Source organism: Nycticebus coucang, chromosome 17 (genome assembly GCF_027406575.1).
Source record: "Nycticebus coucang isolate mNycCou1 chromosome 17, mNycCou1.pri, whole genome shotgun sequence".
Taxonomy (NCBI): domain Eukaryota; kingdom Metazoa; phylum Chordata; class Mammalia; order Primates; family Lorisidae; genus Nycticebus; species Nycticebus coucang.
The window spans coordinates 81420044-81437594 of NC_069796.1; the positions used below are offsets into that span (position 1 = coordinate 81420044).

The window sequence follows — 17551 nt, forward strand, 5'->3', positions numbered from 1 at the left end:
TACTTTGGGTAGAGTGCTGTGGCATCAGAGCTCACAGCAACTTCAAACTCTTGGGCGCAAGTGATCCTCCTGCCTCAGCTTCCCATGTAGCTGGGACTAGAGGTGCCAGCCACAGTGCCCAGCTAGTTTTTCTATTTTTTAGTAGGGATGGGATTTCGCTCCTGCTCAGGCTGGTCTTGAACTTCTGAGCTCAAAAAATCTATGCATCTTGGCCTCCCAGAGTGCTAGAATTACAGGCTTGAGCCACCACACCTAGCCTATTTATTTATTCTGGAGACAAGGTCTCACTGTGTTGTCCAGGCTGGAGTGCAGTGGTATGATCATAACTCACTGCAGCTTTGAACTCCTGGGCTCAAGCCATCCTCCTTCCTCAGCCTCCCAAGTAGTTAGGATACAGGCACATGCCACCATGCCCCACAAGCCTGTGTGTTTATGACACACACAAGTGGTTTGTGTGTGCTTGGCCATGCATGCAACTTGTCCATCTGTTTGCACACCTGTGCACATACATGGGAAGACAGCCTGTTAGATGTCTGCGGTTAGGGTTGGTAACTCTGCACACACCCAACTGTTGGAAGGAGGGGTACTGAGCATGCACGTGCCCAGCACACAGTAGGTATAAGCATGTGCTGAGTAAAGTCCATGTGTGGAGACACAGGTGATGTGTATGTGTGTTCCCAGGAACATTGCCACAGTGTACAAAAGTTCCTAGGTATGTTTAGTTTACATGCTCTCCTGTGTACCCAGACATGACCTTAGAGCTCCCTGGGCTGGGCCAGAATGGGCTGGCTCCTGGCTGGGCACATGGAGACCTCTGCTGTGTGTTGCTACTTGTGTGGGATGCAGCCAAGGGTGTGTTGGCAGCATGTGTGTGCGAGCGCGAATGTGCGTGTGTGTGTGCACAAATGTGTGTGTGTGTGGGAAGAGGCGTTCGCTCTCTTAGACCTTGCTTCTTTCTGTGGTTTGGTTTCTATAGAGACACTTCCTGTGGCAGAGAAAAGAGGTAGTGAGCTGGTGTTTCAGGATGTGAGGGCCCACAGAAGCTCAGCCGGGATCTCTCTACCGCCTGCCTGCCACTGTGCAGGGTCTGGCCAGCACTGCCCACAGTCCCCATGGTGGGCAGCCCCTGTGACGGGGACCTGTGATCGGAGGCGGCATGCCAGGGAAGCCCAAGCACCTGGGCGTCCCCAACGGGCGCATGGTGAGTGTGGGCTCTGGGCCAGGGCCATGAGGAGGGGGTGGGCACACCCAGGGTGGAGCCCAGGAGGCACAACTGGCAGGGCTGGGCAGTAGCTCACGGGCTGCCAGCAGGCGGGAGAAGTTAGGTACAGACAGCCGGCAGCAAGCAGTAGGACCTAGTGCCCTTACCCAGGCCACTTCCAGATGGCCCTGCTGGGAGCCTGGTGCAACTCTGGGGATGAGACCAGAGCAGAATGGACCCAGGCTTCTGGTCCAGCTCCCACTGCTATCTCACCTGCTACCGGCCTGAGCCTGATCTGGAGCTGCATCCCGTGGTAGCAGGGAGACCTGGTGTGCTCCTTTCTCACCCTCCCCCCATCTACCCCCACAGCAGCCCAAGCTCCCAAACCTCACTTGGCCTCAACCCTTCCCTCCTCGCCCCATGCCCCAGGTGCCTAAGGTCAGGTTAGTGTCAGCCCTTGCTAGGTCACTGCCCTATAGCCAGAATTGCTTGGGAGGCTTCCTGCCAGAACCAGCATTCTTTGGACAGCCTGGGATAGGTCAGCAGGGTCAGATCAGTTTGGTGCAGCTCCTGGCAGTTCCTGAGCTTCCAGGAAGGGCAGAGCACCAGGATGCCCCCACTGCAGCTGCCCCACCCCCTACACCTTCTCCCTTGCTGCTTAACCCCTAATTAGAGCTGCCCTTGGAGGGTCCAGCTCTTCTCATTCATTCAGCAGGTAGAGTGAGCTATGCTGGGCCACCCTTCTCTCTCTAGGGTCTGCCCCCGGGCTTGGCAAAGTCACTCCTAACAACCTCAGAAAGGCCAGAAAGTGTCCTGTCCCCTACCTACCAGGTCCCAGCCTAGTACTGTGGGACAAAGCAAATGGATCCAGAGAGACCAGGGTTCCAGTCCTGGCTCTCTTGTCCCTTGCTGGAGAAGTCCTTTCTGACCCTCAGTTTCCTCATCTGTAAACTAAGGAGCTTGGAATGGAACTCAAAGGCTTGTTGAGATGATCCAGTGGAATAATTTTTTTTTTAAGACAGCCTCAAGCTGTCGCCCTGGGTAGAGTGTTGTGGCATCACAGCTCACAGCAACCTCCAACTCCTGAGCTTAAGCAATTCTTTTGCCTCAGCCTGCCAAGTGGGACTACAGGCACCTGCCATGATGCCTGGCTATTTTTCGGTTGTAGTTGTCATTGTTTGGCAGGCCTGGGCTGGATTTGAACCTGCCAGCTCTTGTGTATATGGCTGATGCCTTAGCCGCTTGAGCTACAGGCGCCAATGCTGATCCAGTGGAATAATTAATGTGAGGCCCTTGACCCATTGTAGAGTCTGCATAAACTTCAGCCTGACGCTCCCCACATTTTCAGCCCCTCTTTAGGGATTTCCTGCCTCACCAAGAAGCTGAGAAACCCTCATCCCTACTCCTGCCTCCTAATTCCCGAGACCTGCTTCTATCTCTCCTTGATGGCCTGGGTCAAGATGGGAGAGAGGCAAATCCTCCAAAGCCCATTCAGCCCCCACCTGACTGTATCTATCACTAGCCCAGCTGTGAAAGTTCAAGAACCCCTCTGGCTTGCACTTCCACCCAGAGGCATTACGATTGCCCCTCTCTGGCTGTCTGGACCAGGAAGCTGAGGAAGAGCAGCCCTGGAGGGCAGCTGGACTGATACTTCTGGAACTGTGTCTAAAACTGCAGGGCAGCTGAGGGGGTCTGGGGAACCCAGCTTCTGCCCCTCCTGTGCCAGTCCGTGACTTCTCCAACCAAAAGTCACTCAGAGTAGGAAGGGTGCCACCAAGCTCTGTCCCCAGTTACATCAAGCCCACGGATGCCCGAGCTCCTGTTGGACCTTCCACATGCAGGTTTACTTTTACCCTTCCTGTGCTCATTCTAAACTCTCTGTGCCATCTCTGTGACTCTTGCAATTCCAAGGGTCACACATTGGCTGCTTGCTGGTCACTAGGCAGCTCTCTGAAGCCATGCTTGGCCAGGGTGGAAAGGGTAGACAGGCACTGGCATCATGGCAGGGTGTGGATGGAGAGCACCTGGGCCCAGCTGTCCAGTCCTTCCATGAGTCACCTGCCGAGAGAGACTCAGAGGAACAAATGATGTGCCAAGTTCAGCCAGTGAGTAGAGGGGTCAGCTTCTGAACCTCCCAGACCTGTTTGCCTCTGCCCCCCATCCCTCTCGTTCCCTGCCAAGGCAGCTTCAGTTGTCACCCTCACTCCTGCCACTCAGCTTGTCAGGCAGTTACAGTGAAACCTGTCACTGAGAGACAGCTCCCAGCTCCCTCCCAGGGATGTCTTCACACAGTCCCAACTGCCACTTCATTTGTTCACTCACACATTCACTCACTCATTCAACAACCCCTCCTTAGGGCCTGCATAGGGCTACCCCTATCCTAGACACTGCAGACCCAGGCCCATCAGCCTTACCCCTGCCCTTGAGCAGCCCCCAGTCTGGCAAAGCACAAAGGACACAGGCGAAAAGACCAGAATAAAATTCAGAGTCAGGTAACAGCCACGCAGGTCAAAGATGGAGAAAGCTTGGCAGGGACTCAGCAAGAGAGAATTAACTTCTTGACTAACTCCACACACCATGGCACAGGAGACAGTCCTCAATGGATGCACAAATCCGGGGGAGGGAAGAGCACGGCCGAGGGAGACCTGGATATGGGAAGACACAGGATGTGTGTGCAGGGAAGTAGCCCAAGGGGAGGCTGCAAAGGGGCAGTTATCCATCCTACCTCTATCAGGGAACCTGGTTAGTCCTCTCCTCCTGGCAAGGAGACCTGCAAGGCAAAGCCAATGTATGTCTCTCATGTTCCTGGTGTCCAGCTTGGGGCCAGGCATTCAAGTTCAAGGTGGCCTTACAGAGGGGCCAAGGTTAGGGGTCAGCTCCACATGTGGCCCAAGTTGAAGGGACCAGACACCCAGGTTCTGTGTGGACATCCTCAGAGATAGTCTCAGCCTCAGTTTCCTCAAGCTAAGGTGAAATCAGATGATGGTTCAGAGAACCCAGCACAGAAGGTGCTCAGTAACTTGGTCCTTCCTTCATAGTCTGTTCCAGAGGGCACAGTTCAAGAGGAGCCCCTAGACTCTTCATACCCAATTAGTCTTGTACACCTGTGCCCCTAGGGCTGAGAGCCTGGTTCTTTAAAGCTTCTCTGGCCCACAAAGGGAGGCACTTTTGTTAGACGACAGGGAGACCTCAAGTTCCAGAGCCAAGCAAACTTGAGTTTTAATTTCAGCTCTGCCACTTCCCAGCTATGTGATTTGAGCTTTGGTTTCCTCATCTGTAAAATGGGGATAATAATACCTGCCATACAAGATAAAGATGTAAGGATGGAGTGAGAACCTGGATGTGTGCTCCCAGAGGGTACCTGTCACACAGACAGAACTTTAGGGCTTTACCCTCACCTTAGTATTCTCAGGTACCAGCCACTCCTCCAGGGACTACTTCCTGAGCAAAAAGTATAGCCGGCTAAGGTCCAACCATGGGTCGGGGGTGTCACTGGCCACCACACCCTTCCTCACACTTTCTTCCCCTTTTCCCCCATTCACTCACCACTTCTGCTCAAACAGGCTAAAGTGGGGCAAGGCCTGCCCTGCTCATCATAACTTCCCCCGGCCTCACAGCCTGGGGAGGTCAGCACAGTAGGGCAGTGGGCATCTCTGCCACTCTGTGCCTGGTGCTTTGAGCCAGGGGGAGGTATTTGACCTTCACTGCAGCCTCCGGAGATTGAGAGTGCTGAGTCCCATGCTACCCAGGGGGAAACTGAGGCTCAGAGAAGTTATTTGTCCTCGAATAGCAGAGCTGAAATTGGACTTCCTCCCATCTCTAGATTCTCACCCTGAAAGAGAGGCTGAGATGGGGAACTGCAGGCGACAGACGAGGGGCATTAAGAGGCTGAGCATCCCTGACATTAGGGCAGGGCCCACGTGGCTGCTGGGGACCACTGGGGCAAAGAGGGTGCTTGTCGAGGAGGGTTTTCAGATGTCATCCCCTCACCAACCAGGTCTGCCATCCAGGCACAATTAGACTGACAAAGGAGAGGGGTCTGGACATGGGTGGGCATGCATGTGGTGGGAAGGGGATTCAGGGGATGGGGTTTGGGGCTAATGTCAATGGGTAGAGACCAGGGAGTCATTCTCTGGGGGAGTGGGAGCAAAAACCCAGGGAGAGACAGTGGCAAGGCCGGAAGCAGGAATGTGCAGGAGTGTGAGGAAAATAGAAAAGTTTGATCAAGTGTGGGGTGGAGGTGAGGGGGAGGTAAATGGGTGAGGCTGAAGGGGTTCATTAGTCAGCCCCAAGTAAGATTTCAGCTGTAACCTGGCAACTGCCACGTGCCTCCTGGGGCAGGGCCCCTCAGGGCCCATCATGATGGGTGGGGCTCAAAGAGGAGGATCTGGACCAACCCCCTAATAACACAATATTCAATTAAATCGAATAGAGAAAATAAAACCTCTGAGGCCCAAACAAAATCAGAATGTGGACTGGCACCAGCCATAGCACCTGGGGCCACCTTTGGGACTCCTGGAGCCAGGAAGGCTCTGAGCACGTGAGAGGCTGATTGGGATTGGCGGGCAGGACAGAGGCTCACTAGGTGCCTATGGAGGACAGAGTCAGGCAGCCACACCAGAGCATGCCAGTCCTGATGATTCTCAGAGCACGGGGTAAGGCTGGTGCCAGCATCCCCAGTCTGGCAGAACAGCGGCCAGGAAGGGCAGGTGTAGCCTGGAAAGAAGACTTGCTCACCACCGGGCCAGGAAGGGCTTCAGCTGCCCCTCTTCTCACCCCGCGGCCAACCCCAGAGTCAGAACATTTTCTGGTGGCCTTGGGAAGCACCACCTCTCTTTGGGGGAAATGACTTTTATGACGAGGTCCCCCAGAGGGGAGGGCAGAGGCCGAGGGCAGCCCCAGCAGGAGGCGAAAAGAGCAAGGTACCAGCGGCTCCCCGCCCAGCCGTGCTCTGCACACATTTTCTCTCCCCAGCAACTTGGTGTCCCAGAACACCAGAGGGGAGGTGACTCAGGGAGGAACCCAAGGTTATAAAGCTAGAAGAAGGCAGGGGTGGGATTTGAATCCAGGCATGATAGACCCCCAACATTTATGCTTTTTCCTCCACAGCAGGGGTGGCAAGTGCCCAGCAGGTCAAGCACCAGCACAAATACAATCACCCCAGGAACAATCGCAAGGTTCTTAGACTGTGTACTGTGCCCCACATAGTGTTATGAGTTCTCTCCATATATTTAACTCACTTAATCTCAGCATTCCTTTGAAGTCAGAACCATTGTGTGCCCCATTTTTAGTGGAAGAAACTGAGGCACAGAAAGTTAAGTGACTTGCCCAAGGTCACAGAGCACAAATTTGATCTCCCAAATTTGAACCGGCCTCCCACTGCCTCCTCAAGTAACAAACATGCATCAAACTGGCCCTAGGGCATCTCAGCAAAGTGTAAGCCTCTTCTAGGAAAAGCAGTGGCTGCTCGGTGCCAGCCTACTTTACCATACTGGGAAGAAGAAGCTGGAGCATCAGAGTCATAATGAGCAGACAGAAAGCTGGAGTTTTATGTAAAATCTCTCGATCTTTAAATGTGGGAAACCTCTTTAAACTTAAAAAGAGTTCTGAGAGTCAAGATAATAGTATCTTGCATATCTGGAGGCCATTCTGGCCCTCAAATGGCTGCTCCGTAACCTGGGTGTTCCCAGGGTAGCAGTGGGAAGCAGAGAAGGAGATTGCAGCCAGAGGGGCAGGGGCTGCTTGCAGAGCAGATGTTTGCAGGCCTGTATCCAAGGGAGATGGAAGGAAGAGGCAGAGCATAGTGAAAAGGGGTGTAGGGGAATGAGCATGACTCAAGCCCTGGTGTGGGGAGCCCTGGTGATGGAAGAAAGGTGGGATATAGGGAAGCTGGCTGGGTACTCTGTTTTGGTGAGACTGGCTGAGTTTGAGGGACTTGTGGGACATTTAGGGGTAAATATTAGCAGGAAGTTAGCTATGTGTTCGTAGCTAGGGATCTGTGGATGGGACAAAGGGACTGGGACAGCTAGGGAGGGGCAGAGGCCACACTGCATGGGTAGGAGGTCATAAGGAAGCTGGAGGAGCTGCTGGGATAGCAGAAAGCCCGGGGAAACCACAGCAAGAGTCATTCTGAGAGGAAGGTTTTTCTGTTTCACTAATGACTGGGATTCCCAGAGAAGTTGGAGTTGGCCTCTGCAGCGATGCTACTTACTGCTTCTTAGAAACAGAGAGCCTTGGGCCCTATCCCAGACCTTCTAACCCTGAATCTCTAGAGGTGGGGTCCTCCCAGTCACTCTATGCTAAAGTTTGAGAGCCACTGCTCTACACTGCAAAATAGCATCAGGTGCCTTGCCTAAGCTGGGGTGGGACCTGTCAGAGACCTTGGATCCCAAGAGGAAACAGTTGCAGTAAGGCATTCATTGGCTACAGGGACACTGCTCCTTCTTCAAAAACAACAGCAAACATTGATATAACCTTACCACATGCTGGCCACTGTTCTAGATACTGTAATTATATTAAACTGATTTGATCCTCACAACAGCCCCCAGAAAGGAAGATTCAATTAATATCAGCATCATCTCCTATTTACAAATAGAGGCAAACAAGTTAACTAACTTGCCCAAAGTCACATAGCTAGTAAGTAACAGAGACAGGCTAAAGTCTGTTCCTACCTACCATGCTATACACACAGGGCTCACCTATCAGGGGCAACTAGAACATACCTGGCATAAGCCCCAACACACAGTGGTTGGCACAGGACAGAAAGGGAGCAAAACCCTGACTAAACAGAGACTGGCTGGAGCTTTGAATTTCCAGATGTGGGGTCCTCCCAGTTACTCTACATTAAAGTTTGAGAGCCCAGCATGGCTCTCCAGGTGGAGGAAAACAGTTGTAGCTCCTAGGTGCTGGGCCCAGAACTGTCCCTTGGGAATCCTCACCGGACCAGGCCAGCTCTGACTTTCTACTTTGGGTCTCATAGGTTCTGGCTGTCTCAGATGGAGGTAAGTAAACAGCTTTTTACACAAAGAGGAGGCCTTGTGAGGGGATGGGAGGAGGGAGGTGGAAATGGATTGGGACATCCCTGTCCCTTGTTATCTTTCCAGGGAACTTATTTGCAGAGCAGATGCCCACCTTGGGGGTGGTGGGGATGGACCAGGGGCTGGGAAAGCCAGCAAGGCTCACCCCCCACTTGTCTATCCACCTGCAGAGCTGAACAACACCGCAGGGGCCCAAGGCCAGGGCCAGGGCCGAGGCAGCTCCCTCAGCATCCACAGCCTTCCCAGTGGCCCCAGCAGCCCCTTCCCTACCGAGGAGCAGCCTGTAGCCAGCTGGGCCCTGTCTTTCGAGCGGCTGCTGCAGGACCCTTTGGGCCTGGCTTACTTCACTGTAAGCCCTGGGATAGGGTGAGGGGTGGAGGCACAGGAGAGGGCGTGGATGAAGCTTCAGGCTGGCCAGAGCGGGATCCTCCGTCACTCCTGTCTGCCCTTCCTCTGGCACCTTCTTCCTCTTCTCCCAGCTGGGAGCTCTTCTTGCTTCTCTCTGTCCTTGTCTCTGCTTATTTTCTCTGTGCCTCCAGAACTGGCTCCATCTGCCTGTCTAGCCCTATCTGTCTGGCTTGGTCTCTTGGCTCTGTCTCAGGTAGATTATCTGTGGTCCCAATTTCTTCGAGCACATCCCCAGATTTCATCTCTGAATTTCTGACTATTCGCCTTCCTCCCCCTCCCAGGAGTTCCTGAAGAAGGAGTTCAGCGCGGAGAACGTGACTTTCTGGAAGGCCTGTGAGCGCTTCCAGCAGATCCCAGCCAGTGACACCCAGCAGGTGAGGGAAAGGGGGAGCTGGAGCAGAGAAGAAGAGGTGAGGACCTGGGTCCTGGGGGCCTGGGTCATGTCCCCGACCTTCTTCTCCCTCCCTGCTCCCTCAGCTAGCTCAGGAGGCCCGCAACATCTACCAGGAGTTCCTGTCCAGCCAGGCACTGAGCCCAGTGAACATCGACCGGCAGGCCTGGCTCGGGGAGGAGGTCTTGGCGGAGCCCCGGCCCGACATGTTTCGGGCACAGCAGCTTCAGGCAAGCGGTCCCAGGGGCCCGGCCTGTGATAAGAGGGCATGACCTTGGATGGGAGAGAAAAGGGGCAGAGACTGGGTCAGATCCTGAGCTCCTTGGGGGTGGGAGGGAACAATATGGATGTGGGGACAGGGACAAACTCAGGGGCAGGGCAGGGTTCAGAGGCTGCAGTGAAAAATCGGTTAGGGGCTCGGCGCCTGTAGATCAGCAGCTAGGGCGCCAGTCACATAAGCTCGCGGATTCCAACCCTGCCCGGGCCTGCCAAACAACAATGACAACCAAAAAATAGCGTTGTGGCGGGCGCCTGTAAGTCCCGGCTATTTGGGAGGCTGAGGCAAGAGAATCGCTTGAGCCCAAGAGTTTGAGGTTGCTGTGAGCTGTGACGCTACAGCACTCTACCCAGGGCAACAAAGTGAGTCTCAAAAAAAAAAAAAGAAAGAAAGAAAATCGGTTGGGGCGGAGCCTCCCTGAGCCTAGAGTGGGGACCCGGCCTCCACTCTGGAGGTGGGGCCGGGGCTCGGGACTCCCCCACCCTAGGCTGAGAGCTGATCCAACCCGGAGGATCTGGCTTGGAACTCCACCCGCCTAGCCGCCAGCCGGTTCATAGTCCTCGCGATCGCCCCGCAGATCTTCAACTTGATGAAGTTCGACAGCTATGCGCGCTTTGTCAAGTCCCCGCTGTACCGCGAGTGCCTCCTCGCCGAGGCTGAGGGGCGCCCCCTGCGGGAACCTGGCTCTTCACACCTAGGCAGCCCCGACTCCACCAGGAAGGTGCGGACGGGGGCGGGGGTGGGCGGTAGGAAGCAAGGGGTTCCGCACACCATGTGCAAAGGGGGACGTCTCCAGGTGCAGATCCGCGGGTGTGTGCCCACGGTCTGCACGTGGACTGTGGCCCAGCCAGGTGCCAGCGCCTTCCCTGTACCCGCAGAAACCGAAGCTGAAGCCCGGGAAGTCGCTGCCGCTGGGCGTAGAGGAGTTGGGGCAGCTGCCGCCTGCTGAGGGTCCTGGGGGCCGCCAGCTCCGCAAGTCCTTCCGCAGGGGTGAGGGCAAGAGCGGGCTACAGAGATGGGGTACGAGAGTTTGGGCAAATTTGGGAAACTCCCACTTACTTCTCAGTCAGTCTAATATGTAAGTCTGTGAAAATCAAAAAGAAGTTCCTTGTGACCACATTTCCTTGGGTGGCTAGACCCCCGAAGTTTTGAAAGTGCCTACGGTAGTGACGATCCCGGGGACAAACCATATTGGGCCCCTGCAGGATGCTCCAAACAAGGTCCGCCAGGTGAGGCAGAGGCTTTAGCAGAGGGATGGGTGAGAGGAGGAGGGGCTGTTCACTGTCATTTGCTTCCTCTTCCCTAGAGCTGGCCGGTGGGGCTGCAAACTCGGCCTTGCGCCGAGAGTCTCAGGGCTCCCTCAACTCCTCTGCCAGTCTGGACCTTGGGTTCCTTGCCTTTGTCAGCAACAAATCTGAGGTGAGCCGACTTCCCAAGGAGGCCAGGTGCCTTGTGTGCCTACTACTCAGGCCCCTTTAGGTAGTTGCCATTATTCCCAGTCTTAGGCCCCACTGCTATCTCCCAGCTTGCTTTGCACAGCCAACCCTTCAGCCTCCTTCCTTTCTTCCTGTCCTCACCCCCTCGGTCGCCATGTGTGTCATGGGTGCATATCCTCAGTCAGCAGGGGTGTGGACATGTGCAGCACGTGTGTGTGTGGTTCTGTGGGTAGACTGTCTCTAGGTGCCCATGTGCCTGGTGTACATATGTGTATTCTTATAGGAGGAAGTACCTTTACCCGCCTACAGGGGTGCCCTTGGGCACGTAAGTGCATGTTTGAGTCCCAGCGAGCTTGCTTATCTCTGTGTATCTGTGCACATGCCCTTACATGTGTACACATAACCTCCCCCCACTTCTGCCCTGAATCAGAGCCACCGGAAAAGCCTTGGGAGTGCAGAAGGTGACAGCGAAAGCCGGCCAGGGAAGTACTGCTGCGTGTATTTGCCGGACGGCACAGCTTCTTTAGCCCTGGCCCGACCTGGCTTCACCATCCGAGACATGCTGGCAGGGATCTGTGAGAAACGAGGCCTCTCGTTACCTGACATCAAGGTCTACCTGGTGGGCAACGAACAGGTGCGAACCTGGCCTGACCCCACCTACAACTTCCTTCCTCATCCTGACCTCAACTTTGTTTCTGTCTCTGCTCAGTCGTGACCCCAACCCCAACTCCATTCCTAATCTCCTAGACCCTAATTCCAACCCTGTCTTCCTAACAACAGCTCCCCATCCCCACACCCAACTCCAAGCCACCTTTAGCATCAATCCCTCACTCAAAACTCAGACACCCACCCAATCCCCCACTTCATACCCATCTCAGTTTCCAGCTTCATCTATCATCCCACTGTGATGGACTCAGGGAGGTAAAACAGGAGAGAGCCTCTTCTGGAGCTAGGCTATTTCCCCATCACTCCCGAGTTCAGACTGCCAGCCTTACAGGCTCATCTATGGGGAGCACTTACCTCCTTAGCTGCTAGGGGCAGCCAACTGCTAACCAATGAAATGCTTTCCTTTTGGGGCATACTAGCATTAAACTTTTTTGTTTGTTTGTTTTGAGACAGAGTCTCATTCTGTCGCCCTTGTTTTAGTTTGAGTGTTGTGCTGTCATAGCTCACAGCAACTTTGCACGCTTGGGTTCAAGTGATCCTCTTGCCTCAGCCTCCTGAGCAGCTGGGACTACAGGCACTCACCACAATGCCCAGCTAGTTTTTATTTGTTTGTTTGTTTATTTATTTATTTAATAGAGATGGCGTCTCTTGCTCAGGCTGATGTGATGCAAGAGAAGTCCTGAGCTCAAGCAGTCCACCTGCATCAGCCTCCCATAGTGCTAGGATTACAGGCATGAGCCACCATGCCCAGCTAGCATTAAACATTAAATAAGAGTCTAGAGGAAAACTGACTTTAAACTTAACCATTCAGTAAGGGAGTTCTAAAAGAAGAGTGCTATATTCCAGGGGACCAGCAGGATTTCATCCATCTAGCAGACAAGTTTTAAGGTCCTGCTAAGTGGGTGGGTGGAAGGCCTCTGACCTGGGGCTGTCATCCAGGTCCACAGGCAAGAGGTGATCGAGGCAGGATATGGTCAAGGAGGAGGAGTGAAACCTCCAGTGAGCATCTCTTGGGGGACAGTAGGCACTTCTAGCTGGTGTCTGGAAGACTTTATGGAAGAAGCAGCAATTGATGTGGAGGGGGAGGAGTTTGCCTGGCAGAGTTTATTTTTTGTTTGTTTGTTTTGAGAGAGTCTCACTTTGTCACCCTTGGTAGAGTGCCATGGTATCACAGCTCACAGCAACCTCAAACTCTTGGGTTCAAGCGACTCTCCTGCCTCAGCCCCCCAAGTAGCTGGGACCACAGTTGCCTGCCACAACAGCTGGCTATTTTTTGGTTGTAGTGTCATTTTTTGGCAGGCCCTGGCTGTATTTGAACCCGTCAGCTCCAGTTTATGTGGCTGGCGCCCTAGCTGCTGAGCTACAGGTGCCATTGCCTGGCAGAGTTTTAAGTGAGGGCCTAGAAGGGGTACCTGCTGGCCATGCTCAGGGACCAGGGGCTTGGAGCTCTGGGTGCAAGGGCAGTAGTAGGGGGTGCTCTTCCCCCTCTCAGGCCACTGGAGCAGCTGCCAGCAGCCCAGATGGGCTTTCATGCCTGATAAATATAACTCCACCTCCCACACTCCACCTGTCCCTGCACACAGCATAGGCCTACTGCTTGGGAAAGGCTGCCCCCATCCTCACTCCTGGGGCCTCAGGCAGTGGGGCTTCTGAAGGTGGTAATCATGTTTACTGTTTATGTGCCTACTGTGTGCCAGATGCTTCACATCCTCTGGCTTCACAGAATTTTGGGAGGGGCTGGGGAACATTTTTGCAGTGAGGAGACAAGAAATGTCCTTAGTAGGAGGGAACTGAGAGAAGTGGACAAATGTCAAAAATGGGATAAAGCCTGGGTGGCTGACCAAAGGTGAGTGGTGAGGAAGGAAATGCAAACAGCTTGTCTGGCCGGGTTTCACATGCCTGAGGGACAAGGGAGCAGCCATCCAGTAGGCATAGTCTGTCCTAAACTGGGAAGTATAGGCCACCATTACCATTTCATGGCATTACCATTTCCCATAACTCCAGTCCTTTTCCAAGAATGTTCAGCATTCTTGCTGCTTTTCTCGCTGGCTTTGGCTTTACCAGGCTCTGACTCCAGCCTGGTGCCTTACCCCTGGTGCTCCCCTATAGCTCTCCCAGCCACCTTCCCTCCCTCTAGCAAGGCCCAGTGGCGGCCATGGAGGAAGCGAAGGTGTTCTCTCAGACCTCTAGGGATAGCTCAGGTTTGGGGGAGGGATGCTTAGACCCTGCCTGGCATCCGCAGAAGGCCCTGGTCCTGGATCAGGAGTGTACTGTGCTGGCGGATCAGGAAGTACGGCTGGAGAACAGGATCACCTTCGAGTAAGCGTTCCCCCCCAAGGCTGGTTCTTGGGTGCCAGTATAGGCTTCGGGCTCTGTTCCGGCTATCACGCCCCTCGTGATAGCCCCGCCCCAAACCAGGCCTCCATTCCCCAGTTCAAACTCCTCCCTCTCGGGCGGCGCCTGTGGCTCAATCGGTAAGGCGCCGGCCCCATATACCGAGGGTTGCGGGTTCAAACCCGGCCCCGGCTGAACTGCAACCAAAAAATAGCCGGGCGTTGTGGCGGGCGCCTGTAGTCCCAGTTACTCGGGAGGCTGAGGCAAGAGAATCGCTTAAGCCCAGGAGTTAGAGGTTGCTGTGAGCTGTGATGCCACGGCACTTTACCGAGAACCATAAAGTGAGACTCTGTCTCTACAAAAAAAAAAAAAAACTCCTTCCCGTCTCGAGCTTGGTCCATTGGGTAGCGGGAGAAGGGTTGGCCCTCCTCCCTTCTACATCCCGAGGGTCCGGTGCAGGCTCGAGCTGGCGGCGCTGGAGCGCGTGGTACGCATCTCGGCTAAGCCCACCAAGAGGCTGCAGGAGGCGCTGCAGCCCATCCTGGAGAAGCACGGTCTGAGTCCCCAACAGGTGGCGCTGCACCGGGTGAGCTGCCGAGCTGCTGGGCTGGGGGCTGGGGTCGGGGGCCGGATGGGGACCCGGCGGCAGGGAGCCGGCTGCATGTCCCGCGGGCTGCTGACCTCTCCCGCAGCCAGGCGAGAAGCAGCCACTGGATCTGGAGAAGCTAGTGAGCTCGGTGGCGGCCCAGAGACTAGTTTTGAACACTTTTCAAGGTAGGGAATGTTGGCCCAGTGGCTTGGTCTCTGGGGGTCCTGCCCACGAGGAAGGGGGTCCAGGCAGGAGGCAAACACTAACGATTTCGCTCTCTGCTGCAGGTGCGAATTCCGAAGCTGGTGACATATCCCCCTGCCGCAGCCAGGTGAGGGAGAGCCTGGGCACCCTCTTCCACTAGATGCTTCTTCCCTCCTGGTTGTGGCTCTGACCCCACATTCTTGCAGGGATGCCTGCCTAGAACCCAGGACAAGGCCACTCATCCTCCTTCAGTGCCCTCCAATTCGGTGGTGAAGGTGTCCAGTAGTGCCACTGGAAAGCGGCAGACCTGTGACATAGAAGGTACACTGAGGCATGGTGGAGGTTGGAGATCAGAAGGAGTAGGACAGTGGGCTTGGGGACCCTTCAGGGTGGCATCAGAGAAGCTTGAGCTGAGGCAGAGGCCTAGGGCTGGGGGACCAGAGGGGTTGAGACAGGTGGCCAAGGGCTGGCCATTGGTGCTGGGGTCAGGAGGCTGTGGCCACAATAAGACAGCAGAACTATGGTGGCTTAGCATGGGCAGGTCTGCCAGGATAGGCCCTCTGATTTTATGGTTTCCCCCAGGCTTGGTGGAGCTGCTGAACCGGGTGCAGAGCAGTGGGGCCCATGACCAGAGGGGCCTTCTACGAAAAGAGGACCTGGTACTTCCAGAATTTCTGCAGCTGCCTGCCCAAGGGCCCAGCTCTCAGGAGACTCCACCACAGACTGAATCAGCAACCCAGCCCACAGGGGGAGCCTCGAATTCCACTGCCCACCCAGCCCTCTGACATCTGCCCTACAGTTCAGGCTGGCTGCATGGCGCCTGGAGGGCCAAGCATGCCATGGGTCCACTCTGCATGCCCTGTCTATGCCATGAGTGTCCCTGGCTCTTCCTGCCATGGGCAGGCCCGCAGGAAGAGCCAGGAGGGGTGAAAACAGGACTCAGGAGCCACACTCTACAGCTGCCACCACCTGGTCCCTCACAGATTCACCCACCCATCCCTTACAGCCAGGCACCTGGGAGAAGGTGAGCCTAACCCTTGGTGCAGGCTTGCCGAACATGGAGGGGTGGCGTTGGCAGTGCCAGCCTCCCTAGCCTATGCCAAGTTTCCGGGCAGGAGGAGGGGCCGGCCCCTCCTTAGGGAGCCATTGAGTAAGGCCTGGGGGTGCAGGTGGGGAGCCCTGTCCTCCATCCACATAGACTCTACTGTACATATGGATTTTGCAGTTGGCTTGGGGCAGCTGGGTTTGTCCTGAATGTATGATACTGTTATTATAATAATTATTATTATTCTGCCATGAGGTGTGTTCCTTGTCTGCCATGTTCCAGTCTGCCCTGTGGCCTCCTCTCCCCCCGCCCCCCGCCAAACTACTGCCTCTGTCACCAAGATCAGTGCCAGGAAGCTCTTAGGGACCTCAGGATGTGCCTTCTGACTTCCTGTTTTCCAAACCTCTCTTCCTGACTGCACAGAATGTGGGAGGAGGTAGGAGAGAGAGGGAGGGAGGGAGAGGTGTGTGTGTGTGTGTGTGTGTGTGTGTGTGTGTGTGTGTGTGTGTGTGTGTAGTTCTTCCCCAGGAAGAACCCTGGGGAGCTGTGCCTCTGCTATCATTGGGCTGTTCCACCCTCTCTGTGGATCTGAGTACATCTGTCTGGTTGTTGTTGTCTGTTTCTATCCAGGACTGTCTCTGCAAACATAACCGGATAGAAGAAGGTCCTTTCAGTATACTGAAGGCCTATGTAGGGGGGAAATTGTTGTGGTGGGGACATGTTCTTGCCTACTTTGGCTGTGTGGTCTTCCCTGTACCCAGGCAGCCAGGGAAGTCCAGACCCCACAAGGAGAAGGACCTCCCAGAAAGAGGCTTCAGCCTGTGGGAAGAGAAGCCAGACTCAGCCCCAGCTGACAGAGGAAGCAAGGGGTACAAGAGTAGCCACCTGAGGGGTGAGGGGATCTCTTGACTGCCTCAAGCAGTTCAAGTTATCTTCCCCATTCCAGTCTTTTGCTTGCTTTCCCATCTGCTGGGAACTTTCCCTGCTCTCCTCCTTCTAACTTAACTGGCTGCTTCTCATCCTTGAAATCTGTGGGAGAAACCATTGGGGTTTGCAAGCCCACACTGGCATCTTATAGGGGATTCGGACCTCGGCCTGCAACTTCCACTTCATCTGATCAGGGTAACCTGGCCCCTGGTAGGCTTGGCCAATCAGAGCACTCCATTTCCCTGGTTAATCAGAGAGCTTCATTCTCCTGGTCAATCAGAGTTAGGTTCAGAAATGATCCTCAGACACCACTTCCAACGAGAATCCCAATCCTGGCATTTTCTACTGTCTGCTGTGGATCTGTAGAAAGGATCTGTAGGAAGAGAACCTGCACTTGAATGCAGCCAACGCATGGGAGCAAGACAGAGATGGAAGGCGATTCCTGACAAAATTCAGCCATACCTGCAATTAACCACTCCTAGGCTTTCTCCTACAATCCAATAAATTCTGTATAGGGTGCTTCATTGAAGAGCTCACCTTAATTAAACACCTTAAAGGATCCTTCCCTTGTCGCCCTACATGACTGGTGAGGGGCTCCCCAACTTTGTTCTCTGTCATTCTAGGCAGTTTTCTTCCTTCTTGGCACTTTCCACACTCTGCAATTACTTTGTTTACTTATTTATACTCGTACCCTGAGAGTAAAAACCTTGTCCATCTTATTTAATGCTCTAGCTCCTTAGCCTAGTGAGCTGACAAATGATGCTACCATCTCAACCTCGGCAAAGTATACAGGGACAGCAGGGCATTTGGGGTCCCGACAGGGTACTACATAGGATCAATGTCACATGTGGGGCCAGGGATGGGAGTAGAAAGATAGACCCATATCCCTTCCCTGACTAGCCACAGAACTTCCTTGAAACCTCTTGGGACTTGGGGATTCTCCCTTGTGGGAGGAGACCACTTCATTGTCCCCCAGGATACAAAGGTAGGGGTGCCAGATGAGAGATGACCTATCTTCACAAAGTTGGCAGATCTT

The 17551-nt window shown here is 54.5% G+C and overlaps 1 protein-coding gene across 1 annotated transcript; it reads left to right on the top strand.

Annotated features, from left to right (window-relative positions):
* Nucleotides 1-923: 923 nt before the first annotated feature.
* Nucleotides 924-15837, top strand: RGS14 (regulator of G protein signaling 14). The gene is made up of 15 exons (XM_053566751.1): nucleotides 924-1201; nucleotides 8181-8202; nucleotides 8409-8587; nucleotides 8928-9020; nucleotides 9124-9267; nucleotides 9892-10035; nucleotides 10193-10304; nucleotides 10621-10733; nucleotides 11181-11384; nucleotides 13659-13735; nucleotides 14210-14336; nucleotides 14443-14524; nucleotides 14627-14670; nucleotides 14750-14864; nucleotides 15126-15837. The coding sequence occupies exons 1-15, from the start codon at nucleotides 1157-1159 to the stop codon at nucleotides 15326-15328; spliced, it is 1704 nt and encodes a 567-aa protein (XP_053422726.1). The 5' UTR covers nucleotides 924-1156; the 3' UTR covers nucleotides 15329-15837.
* The last annotated feature ends 1714 nt before the right edge of the window (nucleotides 15838-17551 follow it).